At 38.7% G+C, this 15254-nt stretch overlaps 1 protein-coding gene across 2 annotated transcripts in view; it reads left to right on the top strand.

The window, feature by feature from the left end:
- Positions 1-15254, top strand: part of LOC144194359 (semaphorin-4B-like) — a 46044-nt gene that overhangs the window by 11732 nt on the left and 19058 nt on the right. For both annotated transcript variants that reach the window (XM_077713391.1, XM_077713390.1), the window contains exon 2: positions 5996-6393. In XM_077713391.1, coding sequence (XP_077569517.1) covers positions 6213-6393 — 181 coding nt within the window. In that variant the 5' untranslated portion in view covers positions 5996-6212. The remainder of the gene's footprint in view (positions 1-5995; positions 6394-15254) is intronic.

The raw sequence follows: 15254 nt of genomic DNA, 5'->3' as shown, positions 1-15254 counted from the left end.
TGAGGGAACAAATCAGTTGACAATGAGTTCCTCATTAGTATGGTAGCTTAGCGCACGTTTTAATAACTTTACTAGCCTATTTTAATCCCGTTTTCCCTCCTTCCAAAGCCAATATATTTCTAATAATTTCTACCATGATTTGGTTCGACCCTGTTTCCTGAAATAAGACCATTTTAATTATTTTTATTATTTATTTATTTTAAAAAAACCTCACTATTATTGTATTTTATTTAAGGTGGCCTGTGGATAAGCCCATCAGCCTCTCAGTTCTGGGGTGCTGGGTTCAAATGCAGGTCGGTCCATCCATGTAAGGTTTGCATGTTTTTCCCGAGCTTAGGTGGCTTTTCTACGGGTACTCCAGTTTCCTCCCCCATTCCAAAAACATGCAGGATAGACTGTTTGGGCAATGTAATTTGCCCCTTGGCTGACCACCAATTCAGGGTGTCCCCCGCCTCGTTCCAAAGTCACCTGGGATGGGCTCCGGCACCCCCTGCGATCCTAGTGAGGAAAAAGCAGTTCAGAAAATGAATGAATTGGATTTATTTTATTTTTACACCAATTTTACACTTACTAGAAATTAATATTGGTTCTCGACCTCCTTTAACGACTAATAATCGGGATCGATCCTGAAAAATACACAGTATTGTCGCAACACTAATCAGAAGAGTGTCTTAGATTTGTGCAGATGTACAGTAATGTAGTGACGCAGGCAGAGTGCCCTTTGGAAACCTTTTGTCTGACTTGTCAAATCTGGTAACGAAATGAGTCTTCACATTCATGAAACTGCAGGGATTGAATGCCCCCCTCCAACCCCCTCTCTTCCACACACACCAACTTAAAATCATTTGATTGGCGCTTTGCTCTACTCAGCCTCCATGTGGTGTAATCAGCACGGTGACCTCATGAAGTCCTCGTTGTGTAATTGCGTGAGTTTCTTTGATGGCGTGCTCTACTTGAAACGTGGAGGTGGATCACCATCAACTGCGTCATCTAAGCTTGTAAACAACAAGATTCAACTTGTTTATCAAGGGAACTGTTAGGAAACAATGACAGTCTGGCTCTGTTGTCCACATAGATGCTGCTAGGAAGCTAGAAATATAGAAACCTAGATTTAAAATGAAAAGGTTTGCAAAAAAACCAACAACTTAAAACTGTATTTGTGCATTGAATGTTAGCCTTTAACTCAGAGGTGGTTGTGAAACATGATTTAGTTCAAATGGATTTGATGTCTATCTATGTCAGTGGCAGGGAATGAGTTAAGGGGCGTGGCTTAATGAGTGACAAGGATTTGGAGTCACGTTGGAAGGTTAGTTCAGTGTCAGTCTTCAGGGTTTAATTTAACTATTTGAGAGTGTTCACTTTTTTGTCGTACCTTAATTTTTAACTTAAAAAAAAGTCAAATAGTAAATAAAATTTGCTCACAAATCAGATTTTGAGAAAGTGTGTGGAAAGGCTTCAAGTTGCTTGCTCTGTTTTTGGTGAAAACTTGGTTTTGGTAGAAAGTGTAAACATTTGAGGTTTGATTTTGTTTTTGGTTGGAAATGTGTTGAAATGTTAAGGACGCAAAGATTTGGTACTTGTATCAAAATTTGTAAATAGTGAGGTTTTAGTTAAAAACAATGAGTTCCATTTAACATATGTCCCAGAGTCAATTGGAGCCAATGGGTGTTGATTTTGTGGGTCTTATTCTAATGTCCATAAGTGTCAATCAATGATGAATTATTCAAGGGATAAAAACTGATATGACAACTCATAATTCAAAAACCACTCTCTTGTAGAAAAGGATTCTAGCTGACAACCGTACTTGAACGGAAGAAGGAAGGCATCTCATGGAATTGTTTGTCCTTTTCCAAACTCTTTCTGTCATGTCACGCTACTTAAAACGGGTCTCCATGTTAAACGCACAAAGCTGTTTGGCTGCCGAGTAAACAAAGGAGATTAGTTTAATCTGCTTTTCTCCCGGTTAGACACTAATAGCGGCCATTTTTAAATGCCATAAAGGGATTTGCCACTAAGTGTGCAGCAGTTTGTGGAAGAGATGCCTTGGTCAAGTGGCGGGCGGGCGGGCGGGCGGGCGGTCGGGCAGCTTTGGGAAATTAGGGAACGCAAACCTATTCATTATACTTTGCCCTCTTTAACGGAAAAATGAGCTCCTGCACTTTGAAGTTAACTGCAGATCAGTGGGGAGATGTTGGAGCCCCCCCTAACTTTCCTTAAAGCACTTCTTTCCGCTGACACTCGTTGGAAATAAACGTAGACTGTTCTGCAATATTGAGCTGAATTTAAACCAAAGCAAATGAACGTTGCGATAATATAGTAGTCTTGAGGGTTCTTTTCAAATTGGAATCCATTTTTATGGACCTCTTATCCTGACAAGGCTCGCGGGGGTGCTGGAGCCTATCACAGGGCACAATGAGACTGATAACTATAGACGTTCACACTCGTGCCTAGGGGCAATTTAGTGTTTAATCAGACTACTATGCATGTTTTTGGAGATTTAGGAGGAAACTAAAGTACCCGGAGAAAACCCACCCAAGCCCTGGGAAAACATTCAAACTCCATGCCGTTTTTTTCCGGGTATTTTACTCTTAAAAGTTGAAATTGACATTTAGGGAAAATGTGAACATCCTTATCCAGTCATAAATGTGTATATACCGTATCTTCTGGATTATAAGTTGCACTTTTCTGTTCTTGATCTGGGTTATTTTTTTATTCTGACCAAAGACAGTCTGTAATGTTGTTGTTTTTTTAGGCTATAGTTATCTGACAAATTGTTATGTTAACAGATGCCTATCTCGCCTGCTGTTTTCTGGTTTTACTATTGTTACTTTAATATACGTTCATTCTTGGCTTCTGATAAAAATCCAACAAAATCTATATTTATATCCTTCCTCAATCGTGTAATCTTGGTCTGGTGCAACCAGCTGCAACAAATATGTGCATCGTCTAAGATTATAATCTTAAATTTATGGTGTACTGGGTACATAAAAATGATTTATATGCATGTACTTTACAACACAAATGATGAATTGATGGTATAAAAATTGTAGTATTTAAATTTAGGAGAATCTTGTTCCTTTAATTGTGTTTCCCACACTGGTGTGTTCAGTATCACGTACATTTTTACATTTTCCATGGAAAAGGAATGTGATTATGCTCATGAAACTGGGAAATATTCTCATATTGAAGGCAGTACTGGTAACAAAGGTACATGGTTCAATTCCAGTATGGGTAAAAGTCGAGCATTTCCACCTAGACTGACGTCAATTGTGTAAAAGGTGCGTTGCAAACTGACGTCTTTTATCTCCTCTGATGTCATTGCGTTCGACCTCGTTTTTTTTTTTTTCCTCCTCCGCCAGATTCGCTGAGTCACGCTTTGACGCGGAAAGTCGCCAGCCTTGATGCATTTCGTCGCAGTCAATTGCCGACGAGCCTGACTGCGACAAGGAGGAGTTGCGGTTTATTTTTAACCCACCGTTGATTTATTTAGGAGTCAGGGAAACGTCTGCAGGATCCTTCTGTCTCTATCGCCCCCACCTGTTTAATGCCCACCTGTCTCAATTCCTAAGTGGATGACGCATGAAGAACTGTTGTATAAATCGGGTTTGAATCTTAGGTGGGAGTACAACAAAGTGTTAGGCACCTGGTCAAACTGGATTGGCCGTCTATCGCCTTGAATGGCAGCCAATGAGTTCAACAATTCCCTCAACACATTTAACACTACAAACATTGAAAATTCAACTTTTCTCTATTGTCACCGCGGCTCCATCGCGCTAACTTTCCGCTTCCAAGACGACTAGATGCGCCGTTTGTTATGCAAATGGAGCAATTGACAGCGGCATCTCGCGTCGACTCGTCTCCTTCCTTAATAGTGCACGTCAATCCATTTCATGCTGGGAAGGCAGTTCATCCTGTCGCTCATTTACACTTTATCAACTATTTTGTTGGGTTTAGAATACGCAAAGGAGCAAATAGCACCAAGAGTTTTGCCATAAATTTCATCCCAGATCACAATATGGTATTAGTATGCAGATGTATATACCATTGTTGTTGTTTTTTTTAAAAATCTGTGCTTTCCCCCGCTGCATTTTAGCAGTCTGTGCCAAGTGTGAGTTCTAAAGACAGTCCCAGCATGACGTCTCTATCTGGTCTCACACCCGCTGAGGGCTTTCTGTTCCCAACACAATAGCTCCGGTAACCCTGCAGGATGTTTGGTGGAATCGCTAAACTAGACCAATTTTGCCCTTTGAATAAAAAAAATTCGAAAATGCTAATAAACACCAGTACTATAAAACTGATTAGACCAGGGCTCTCAACTCAACGTTGTGTACCATGTTTCTTTTTCTTCTGAGATTGTTTTCAGCAGCGTTCTAGAAATATATTAAAATAAAAGTAAGTAGTAATGTGTGACTAGACTCATTTTAAATTCTTTAAAAAGCATTAAATTTGTGAACTCAGTGCAAGTTGGCGTAAATGTTATTTAGAAAAACTGATGGGTCTGCCAAAGGTTTGTTATTTGCCAGGTCAACTGTCTCCTAAACTACTCATTTGGATAAGAAAAAAAGGTCAGGAGAATTTTTTTGGACCGTTTGTGTCAAGCTTAAGCTCAATAGACTTCATCAGCATGCCTTGGAATCCTTCCTCCCTGAAAGCTTTAACTGTCCATTAAATATTCAAAAAGCTCTCATGTTGAGTAATGATATGCTTGTGGAACAAGGAGATCTCCAATCAGGGAGTATATGCCAGAGTATATTGCCAGATTGAATAGCCAATCACAATGTGAATGGGAAAAGTCTAATAATGGATCACAGTTTCTTTGGTATTGACGGTGGTAGATGTTCAATCTATTTTGTAATTTATTTAAAATACAGATACACTTTATTTAGTTCTTTTTTAAAATAATAGCATTTTTGAGGGTTTTTGTGGCACCCTAGATATACACAAGCAAAGGATCCACACTGAAATTAACTTTACAGCCACAGGACTTGATAGTCTATCAGTAGAGTTATCTGGTGGCCTTCCAAGCACCCCCATCGGCAGCCGGCCTGGTGCCTGCGAACTACAGCTATGATCACTAGGAAGTCTGCCATGAGCGGTGGCCAGACAACTGGGGGCCACTCGCAAAGCAGAACAGTCACCCACCCACCCCTCCTAACCTCCATCTAGCCACCATGCCCTGCCAATGGATTTATTACCTGCTCTAAAACATTTGAATGAGCTCTTGAGGGAGCATTTGCACTAAAAAAAAGAAGAAGCCCTCCACCAGAGACGCCATGTGCTGTTGCTGTTTACTATCTAAACGTCAGCACCTGCATTGGACATTGGTGGATTGTGTGTGTGGGAGGGGGGTGCTGTGACCTCAAAGCATCAAAGTGACATTTGTCGTCTGCAATCTTGTTGGTGTTGGTGGATAGCTATGCCATTGTTACCTTATTATCATATTAGTCTGGGCTTTCCAATTTAGTCAGGAATGTGCCATCAAACCAAAGAATTGCGATGCCAAAAGTTGGAATATGAGTATCATTTGTCATATTGTTTAATATAATGTGTTTATTATTGAACTATTTCAATATAATATCCTACTAAAAGTCATATTTTCTCTTTTTTTCTGTAAAAATAACGAATATTTATTTTTTTTCTTCTGAAAAGTATATTTTTAAAGATACATACAGTAAATATTACATTTAAATGAATGAGAGAATATTTACATTTTCTTTTTTCAGAAAGAGAATGTTAACTAATTAATAGTAATACATTTAAAAAGAGGTAAAATCAATCACTTTTGATTTACTTTCAATCATATTCAGTAAGACTCAAATTGACAAATACTTAAGACGGAAATCTTACAATTCCTTTAAAAAGAAATGTAGACTTTCTATGCCAAATTTCTTCCTGCTGTCACTAATTGAACGTCTTGTTGTTGTAGCTGAGTTTTAATTGGCCATGTTTTTGGATCCGACTCTTAAGAAAGCTTTCCCCTCTGTTCTCTCCACAGATGACCACCACTTGGAGCTTAGAGCGGCTCACATCCGCCGGCATAAAACAAACAAGCTTTTAATCCAGAAAGGATCCCTGGTCTTGGCGCAAAGAGGCTGCGAGCCGTGTACGAGGAAGACCGCTGGGAATAAAAGGATCAAGTCAAGGGAGCGTTCACTACCTCCAAAGATGCTGGCGAGGATAGAAAGCTGAGCCGAGGACTCCCTGGGAGCTTCATGAATTTCGAAGAAAGTTCAAACAAACACTCTCCTTTTGTGTTTGCGGCCCCGAGGGTTACCAAAACCATGAGGACGTTAACGGCGTTGGTCTTGGCCGCCGCCTTGCTTTTGGCCGTCTTCGTCCAATCGGCAACGACAACGGACGACGACGTGATGCCCCGAATAACTTTCCCATATGGTAAGTAAACAAAAAACTTATCTTATCGCTTGCTTACCGTATTTACTCGCATATAAGCCGCCCTGTGTATAAAATGCATACTTAAAATTGCCTTAAAATCATTACATTTTATAATTTCTCACATATAAGCCACCCCAAATATAAAATGAATACTTAGAATTGCCTTAAAATCATTGAATTTTATATTTTCTCCCATATAAGCCGCCCCGTGTATAAACTGCACTTTAAATTCCCTTAAAATCATTGAATTTGATAATTTCTTGCATATAAGCCGCCCCGCATATAAACTGCACACTTTAAATTGCCTTAAAATAATTAAATTTTACAATTTCTCCCGTATAGGCCACCCCAGTGCATAAAATCCATACTTAAAATTGCCTTAAAATCATTGAATTTTATAATTTCTCGCGTATAAGCTGCCCCCATGTATAAACTGCACTTTAAATTGCTTTTAAATAATTAAATTTTACAATTTCTCCCGTATAGGCCACCCCAGTGCATAAAATCCATACTTAAAATTGCCTTAAAATCATTGAATTTTATAATTTCTCACGTATAAGCCGCCCCCACGTATAAACTGCACTTTAAATTGCCTTAAAATCATTTATTTTTACCATTTCTCGCATATAAGCCGCTCCCTGATTCACAATTTTCACCCCCATATTCACGGTTTTAATTATGACTACAAATGTGTTACTTTGAAGGGAAACTCTCAAGAAGCATGTGGTATTTCTCAGATAATGCTTGGATCAAAAGCACTTAATTAAGGTCAATATCATAAGAAATGAATTCATCCAGTAATGCTTGCTCATTGCCAATTGCAGGCGGATGCCAGACCACAAGTTAACTTCGTAATGGTATCCGCGTGCCTCCCACCAAAATGGAAATTTCAAGGCAGCCGCACTAGGGCGACCGTAACTTATCAGTAAAGATGGCCTTGCTACGGGGAAAGAAACTGAAAACTCCCGTTCATATCGTATCCAAACAGTCGCAGGTTGCAGACACTTTGGCAATATGAAGTTAAGTAAAGAGATATACGGAAAAATATTTCAATGACAAAATATATCTCGAGTTGTCTCTTAACTTGGAACCTTGTGAGAGCCTCATCTTAATTCAATGTTCTCTTGCCAGACAGCAATTATTCGTTGGGATCTCTCGTTCGAACCATTTAACATCTTTGTCAAACTCTTAAATGGATTACACTAAGTCACTTTGCAGAAACAATTTGAAAACGGGAATGTACGACACCATGTAATACACATCACCCCTTGAAAACCTTTGCTATGGTCCTAATTGCTTGCAGGGGGGAAAATAACTAGAGTAGGTCAGACCCCCCCAATCCCCAACCCCCTTTTCTAAAGTGGTCTTTTTTCCTGGAAAGACGTCTTTTTTGTCCTTCCTCCATTGGTTGCCATTCTCCATGCTTCTCTACTAATGAGCAGGCTAATCTCTCATGAGCAAGTTTTTTTTGTGTGGCGGCTGCAGTGGGAGAGCTGGTCTGTTATTCATTATGGCAGCACAAAGAATCATGGGAGCAAAGTCGAGCATGAGCCGTGTTTTTCCTTATCGAAAAAACGTCTCTCCAGGCAGAAGACGTTTATTTATTCCTTTTGTTCACGTCAACAAGGAGTCGCTTAGGTTTTGAACCTGAGAAGAGTTGAGCAAGTTGCTTTTCACCACCGTGACGGGGGAAAAAAAATCTTAACATTTGTTTACATATTTCATCGTTGGATTGGATTTCATGTGGAATTTTTCACAGTGTCTCTTCCCTGCTGTTTCACAAACTGTCAGTTCACGTTGGCCTTAAAAATAAAACAAGCTTAGCGTTCATTTGTTAACAAAGAAGGCAAGCGTGCCAATAGTACTGACCTTTGGAACTTGACAGGATACTGAGGGGGAAAAAAAAGTTAAAACAATAGAATATAAAGTATTAGAAGTGGACTGTTTCAACAAATGATCATAGATTCTCTGTTAAATTAACAACAAAGTAGCATACAAATATCTATATTTTAACAGTTGGTTTATTGCAAGTGATGGTAATAATGGCTCACTGGTTGGATGGTTAGAATCCACATTGTCACTGTGGCAGTTGAGCGTGCTAACTGCTGAGCTAACAAGCCAGACCAGGGGTGTCAGGCTCGGGTTGGTTCATGGGCCGCTTTAACGTCAACTTGATTTCACTTGGGTTGGACCATTTTCGATATAATATTTAGATTTTTTTTTAAATAAATAGATTAAAAGTACTGGATTAAAAGTCCTGAATATTCCGTTTTTTTTATAGATCTAAAACAATGTTTGTTTTAGATATTTTTTATGTTAATAGATTTTACAAAATTATTTTTGAACTGAAAACTGAAAAAAAAATGGTTAAAAAATTACAATTATTGATTTAAAAGTGGGAAAATCAGGAAATGTAATATACATCTATACTCATCATTTTAATTTGATCCTAAAACAGAAAGTCGGCACTCATGATTTACTTTCCCGGGCCACACAAAATGATGCAGCGGGCCACATTTGGCCCCCGGGCCGCCACTTTGACACATGTGGTCCAGACTAACTTCATCTGCCAGTACACTCTTTTAGCTTTTTTTTAGCAAATATGTTTTTATTAACGTTGTGTCTACTTTGGCTGGCAAATGTCCGCCCAATTGCAAATTTAAAATAAACACTTATTCCAGTATGCAAAATGACTACAACGGATGTACAAAAGTACAACGGTAGATACTCGTACCTCCATATCGCACATTCCCACAGGAATTCTTTTACAATTTATCCCCGTTTAAGCTTCTAACCTTCAGTGTACACGGTGTGGTTCCGAAAATAAGTTTGCTTAGCATCTAGCATATATTGTCTGCCGGCTCTCATGCATGCTAATCCAAAGACCTTGGCAGCGGAGGCAGGCTGCCCAAATACTGGCGTTCTTTTCAAACGCTCCGATGCCCCCCTAAAATCCGACCAGGGCGCGGCTGAAAGAAATGTAGACTGTGAACCCACTGCAAGTAGAGGTGACATTCACAAGTGCCGGCGTCCGACGTCCACAATGGGAGGGACAATAGGGACGTAATTGCGGCACGTCGGGTCAAGACCTTTTAGTGACCTTTTGCTGCTTTTTGCATGCTTCACTGAATGTGGTTAAAGAATTTTCTTTTTTAAAAACAGGGCTTTTCTAAAACAATAGTGTGATCAGAAAATCTTTACATTTTCAATTCTTCCTTTATTTTGTTCCTTATTATATATATATATATATATATATATATATATATATATATATATATATATATATATATATATATATATATATATATATATATATATATATATATATATATACATACATATACATACACATACACATACACATACACATACACATATATATATATATATATATATATATATATGTATTTTTTTTTTTATATATATATTTTGCTAAAGTAAATCATGTGCTTTGGAGCCCTATTTTACGCCAAAAAAATCCTTAAAAAACATTTGGACCATTTATTTTGATTTATTTTTAAAGCAAAGTAATGTATATTTACATTTTATTCTGCTTTTGTTATCAAAAATCAATACATATTTCCAGATTTTAAAAAATAATGTAATAATGACGAAATAAGCAAGAATATTTCCTTTTTTGTTTAAATACAATTAAAAAAATCCAAATAATAGAAAAATCTTTGCTAGTAAGAGGCTAAAAAAAACAGATAATTCCTCTAAATGGTACACTAAGTGTTAAAATAGTTATTTATTGGTTTCATGATAAATGGATGAGTTGCTAGTGGCAGGTAACCGACATATGGCCTTTTTTTCAATTGGGTTTGGTCTCTAATGTCAGCGAGAATCCGCCCACTGATCCCGAAAGAAAGACAGCCTACGAGCCCCCCACCGGGATGGGTGACCCCCTCAAATGTCGGCATCTGATGCCAACGATGCTCGTGACAATAGGGAGGTAATTGCAGCATGCTTTTAATGGCCTCATCCTCCGTTTTACACGCTCCAGAGGATGCGGAGAAAAGTGCCGTCCTGGTGCATTTCAACAGCTTGATTGGCGCAGAATAGCCCGATGTGAGAAATGACCTTGTACTTTTTAATAGAAGTGGACAGACAGGAATGTGAGGTTACTGACGCTCATTTTTAGCTCAAAAAAAATGTAGGGTCGATTGCGAATGTGCGATTTATAAAGTCTGGGCAGCATCTTGAAGAAAGTCATTTTATTTACAGTGACTGGACAAATGCACTGTTTCTGTTTTTGATGCTCTACTTGACACACTGTTTGTAAAAAAAAAACATTTGACATATTAGCATGAATCAAAAGTGACAACTTCCCTTGAATTTGAATCATCCAAAGTAGATTACGACCTTCACATGCCGTTAACATTAAGTTTTGGACCTTGGAAGCCATTTCAAGCATCCAATGTCAATTCCCAGTTTGGCTCTCTCCATTTTTTCCACTTCATTAAATGCAATTCCTTTGGAATTTTCATTTGCTTAAAAAAATGACTGAAACACTGCAAACCGTAAGACTCAAACTCAAGGGTGTTCAAACTTGTTTTTTCCTCTTAGGGCCACTTTTGGAAAAATCCAAGGATGCAACGTCCGACTAAAAAAATCCATCCACTTCCATTTTTTTAAAGAAAGGATCAAAATTAAATATTAAAAAAAAAAGTTTTGATCAAGTCTGCCGGACAGCTCTGAGATCGAGGGTTCAATTCCCGGTACGTTTTGACCTTCCTGTGTGGGTTTTTTTCCCGGGTACTCCCACATCCCCAAAATCAAACCGGTTGAACAACTTAATTTGTCCGGAGATATGATTGTGAGCGTGACTGACAATTTGTCTTTGTGACCTACGATTGGCTGCTCACCAATTCAGGGTTTCCCCCACCTTCTTCCCATCGCTGGCTGGGATAGGCTCCAGCACCCCAGACAATGAAACTCGTAAATCTAGTCACCGTTTAAAATGTTTATTGATCACGTATTTTTCCAAGCCTGATAAAATGGATCGACTGCATCCTTTGAATCGGGACCTTCTTCTGCGCCATGTGTTGACGTACGTGACTGGTCTCCCTCCCAGTGCAGGCTTCACACATCCTAAGATTTGACATTGTTTCTTGACAGAAGGCCTACTAATAGAACCTGATCTGTACAGTGCGTCCACATTGCACAAATCCATTCCCAGAGTAGCATAATATCCTTTTTTTTTTAATCACGACAGTGGAATTTATGTCGCATGCCTCTAAAGGAGAAAGTGCCATTCCAGTCGTTATCAGAACTCAGCCCCCGCCTGGGATAATTGCACCTATGGCTAAAGCGGCGCACGCGCGAAGTACGGTGACAGGAAGCGAGCGGTAGCGGCGGCGGTGCTGCTCGGTCGGCGGTAAAAGCTTCCAGCTGTTTGAGGAGCACGTGCACAAAACCATCAGCGTGCGACGTTCCTAGCGCCCACTCGGCTTAGTTTGTGGTGTGTGTGTGTGTGTGTGTGCAACTACAGCGACAGACTACTTCAACTCCTCATTCCCCCCCAAAAAACTTGCAGTGGGTCTGGATGCTGCGTTAGCACTTTGGCCGTAACCACATAGCTGCACTTAGCAAGCGGCATAAACTATCGGCAAGACTCTACAGGTGCTAATTTGAATGTATGCACGCAGTCAGAGATGTATGGTGAGTTAAAATAGTTGAACCGTTTGGTTGCTAATGATGGGGAAAGATGTCGTTTGGAATCTGGACCATGTTTTTTTTGTTTTTGGCCACCCAGGGGGAGGGGCTTATTGTTCTTGGGCCACCCAGGGGGAGGGGCTTATTGTTTTTTTTGGGTAGGTTAAATTAAATTTTGTTGGTATCTTCAAGGGAGGTGGACATATCAATCCTCGGAGCGTGATTTATTCATTTTTTTATTTTTCAATTGTGTTTATTTCAGACTTCTTGTTGCCTGTAGGTTTTGAATTTGCCAGTTGCGGTTGGTTTTTACCGTTTCTAATACTTTTTTAAGGTGGAATCTAAAACTGTTGTTCAGTCTAATCTATTACATCAAGTTTATGTACATTTTAATGATTTTTTTTAATTGATATCGATTTGTTAAATACAGTCAATCAAAACCCAAACCAAAATCAGTGGAGGAATTTTCAATTGACAGAAAGCCAGAACAGTTTTTGATTCTGCACCATCAAATGAATTAAAAACAGCATTAAGACCTGAAACCAGTTTTTCTTCAAAATTGCTGCTTCGTGTTATTATTTTAATGTCAATTTACAAAAATAAGCATGAAAACAAATAGTTTACACATTAAATGCCAACTGACTTTTAGTCCATTTTCCTACCATAACTTTTTTTCTGGCACTTTAAGTCAATCATCCCCACATTGAGTTGTCAGGCTCCAGTTGTCGTGACAACCACCTTATACATGCCTCCCACTTCTAATCTATCCGTCAACATCCTTCTTAGAACCCATCAGTCCCCCATTTTCCTCGACATTTCTTCACACAACATGGGCAACTACCGGCTTCCCTCGTGCGAGTGCAGGCACGTCTCATTCTTTTGGCTGTTACAATTGACGGAATGACATACGGCGTGTCGGTATAAGTCGCTCTAGTGTCACAAAAGGCATGCGGATTTTCCAAAGCTTCCATTTTTGTGGCCCCTGCTGGGGAAGTGACACCTGAGAGACACTAATGACTGAGCTGAGCCTCTCAGCCATGTTGTCATCTTGTGTGTATTTGTGTTGTTTTTGCACAGAGGTGAAGTTCTTCCATTTAGGCAGCATCAAGCGCCCGCATTCCATTTATTTGTCATAATGCCACGCATTCCCAGTTGCTTTGGCATTGCTTGGTTGTGCTTGTTATCAATGAGGTGCAGCTGTGTGTCTTTGAGGTGCACATGGTTCAATAGGATGAACTCAATTCTGTAAAGCTACACTGAGTGACAATGTTGGGCATGTGACAATATGGATGGACTGGATATGTATTGATTTGGTTGTGGATGAATGAATTCCAAATAGATAGTGCTGTGGTATAGTGTTTCAGATTTGTTTTTGCTTAACTGAAATAGCAATGATCGTCTTTTAATGTAATGTAATAACCTCTGTGACGAGCTGTCATCAAGGCCTTTAATTTAAGGTATGACTCAGGGGAGGTGTAAATAGATGTGTGCCCAATAAATGTTTTTTTCTGGGAGCAATAATTTGGCTGCCATTTTAAGGGTTGTTGATGATGTAATAGTATTTTCGAAGAGCTGTCATTTTGGGCTTTCATATGAGGTGTCACATGATAGGGTTTGCTCTGATTTGATTTTTGCCTTTTAAAAGCGATATTCTCTGTAATAAAGAAGTATATTTTGATCATTTTTCTTACCATAATACCAATGGTAACTGGACCAAATATTATCCAACATCTTAATTATTTTTTATTGTGATGTTATGTCCTCCAATTGGTTGCCTGGATTCGTAGCACCACAAGTTATATTTTGTTGGTATTTTGTGGAACATGAGTGTTCCCGTATGTAACACATTTGTGTTAATTTTTGTTAGAATTATCAGTTTACCAGTTTTTAAAAGTGTAATAATGGCCTCAGATAAAACCCAGGTAAGGCCCAACCCAAGAAATGACTAACTGAACCCTTTTCGACTCGATCTCGATTTGTTTTCAAGAAAAAAAAAACATTTCTGTCAAATTCCTCAGCATGATAAGATTTACCGATATGACCATCAAATCTTCGGGGGCGCGTCTTCAAGGCTTTTAATATGAGGTGTGACTCAATATGGTTTCTTCGTACTCACTTTTTTTTCTTCCGAAGTGACCCTTACTATTATTCTAAGAAATGAAAATTCAAACATAGATCATTTAATGTTTTTGTTGTTGTTGTACCTTACAAAGCATCCGGAGCTACACACATTGTTGCCTCATGTTGCATTAGTCAATGCGAGCCATGTTTACAATCAGGCCTCGCAGGAGCAATTAGCAGTAGCCCCTCCCTTGCCGCTACTCAACAATACAAAACATCTGGAATGTGATGTGCAGCTGCAGATCCGTGTATGTGCGCTTTACTTTTTGGATGAAAAATGGCGCCGGCGGATGATTTCTGTTAATCCAGGCCGAGCGCCGATGCACACAAGTTGTCCCAAAATGTATTCATTTGTTGTTTTCGGCTCATCTCAACATCTGTTTGACTTTTTAGTTTGGCGGGATTTTTGCGGGTGACCTCATCAATAAAGTTTGCATTCGGATGTATTTTTTGGGAGAGTTGTGCTTACGAAGTTGAAGGGCTTCATATCAGAATTGAATGCTTTCAAATATAAAATGGAAAATGCATGCATTTAATCATATATATTTGACATGTATATAACAGGGTAGCAATTCTATGACAGTTAAAATAAGACTTTGACATCTCATGTCTCCTAGACAATGTGGTGAGCCTGCTTTTTTACTTGTCACACTTTTTACTGACACAGTACGTTTAGCTGCTTGTTTTTTTTCAATTTTATTTAATTTTGTACTTAATTTGTGTCCGTATCATTTGAGACCCAAACAGATTTTATGCGTACAATATTAGATTAGATTGGATTAGATTTATTCATCCCGTATTTGGGAAATTTCACTGTCACAATAGCAAGAGGGTGAGAATACAGACACAGAAAAAGACATTTTAGACATAAATAAATAGGTAAGAAATAAGTAAATACATTTAAAAAAAATATATATATATAAATAAAAACCGCGTCAATACATAAATATATATTTAAAAAAAATGTATTACCATGAATTCTTCTCTATAGTGCACATTCTATGTTAGCCTTAAATCATTATTTAATTGAACCTAGTGTCTTTTTTGACAATTGGAGGTTAGGAATTTAGATACTAACAAAAAAG

The sequence above is a fragment of the Stigmatopora nigra genome, chromosome 3 (genome assembly GCF_051989575.1).
Source record: "Stigmatopora nigra isolate UIUO_SnigA chromosome 3, RoL_Snig_1.1, whole genome shotgun sequence".
In the NCBI taxonomy this organism is placed as follows: Eukaryota; Metazoa; Chordata; class Actinopteri; order Syngnathiformes; family Syngnathidae; genus Stigmatopora; species Stigmatopora nigra.
This window is presented reverse-complemented; position numbering and strand designations above follow the sequence as displayed.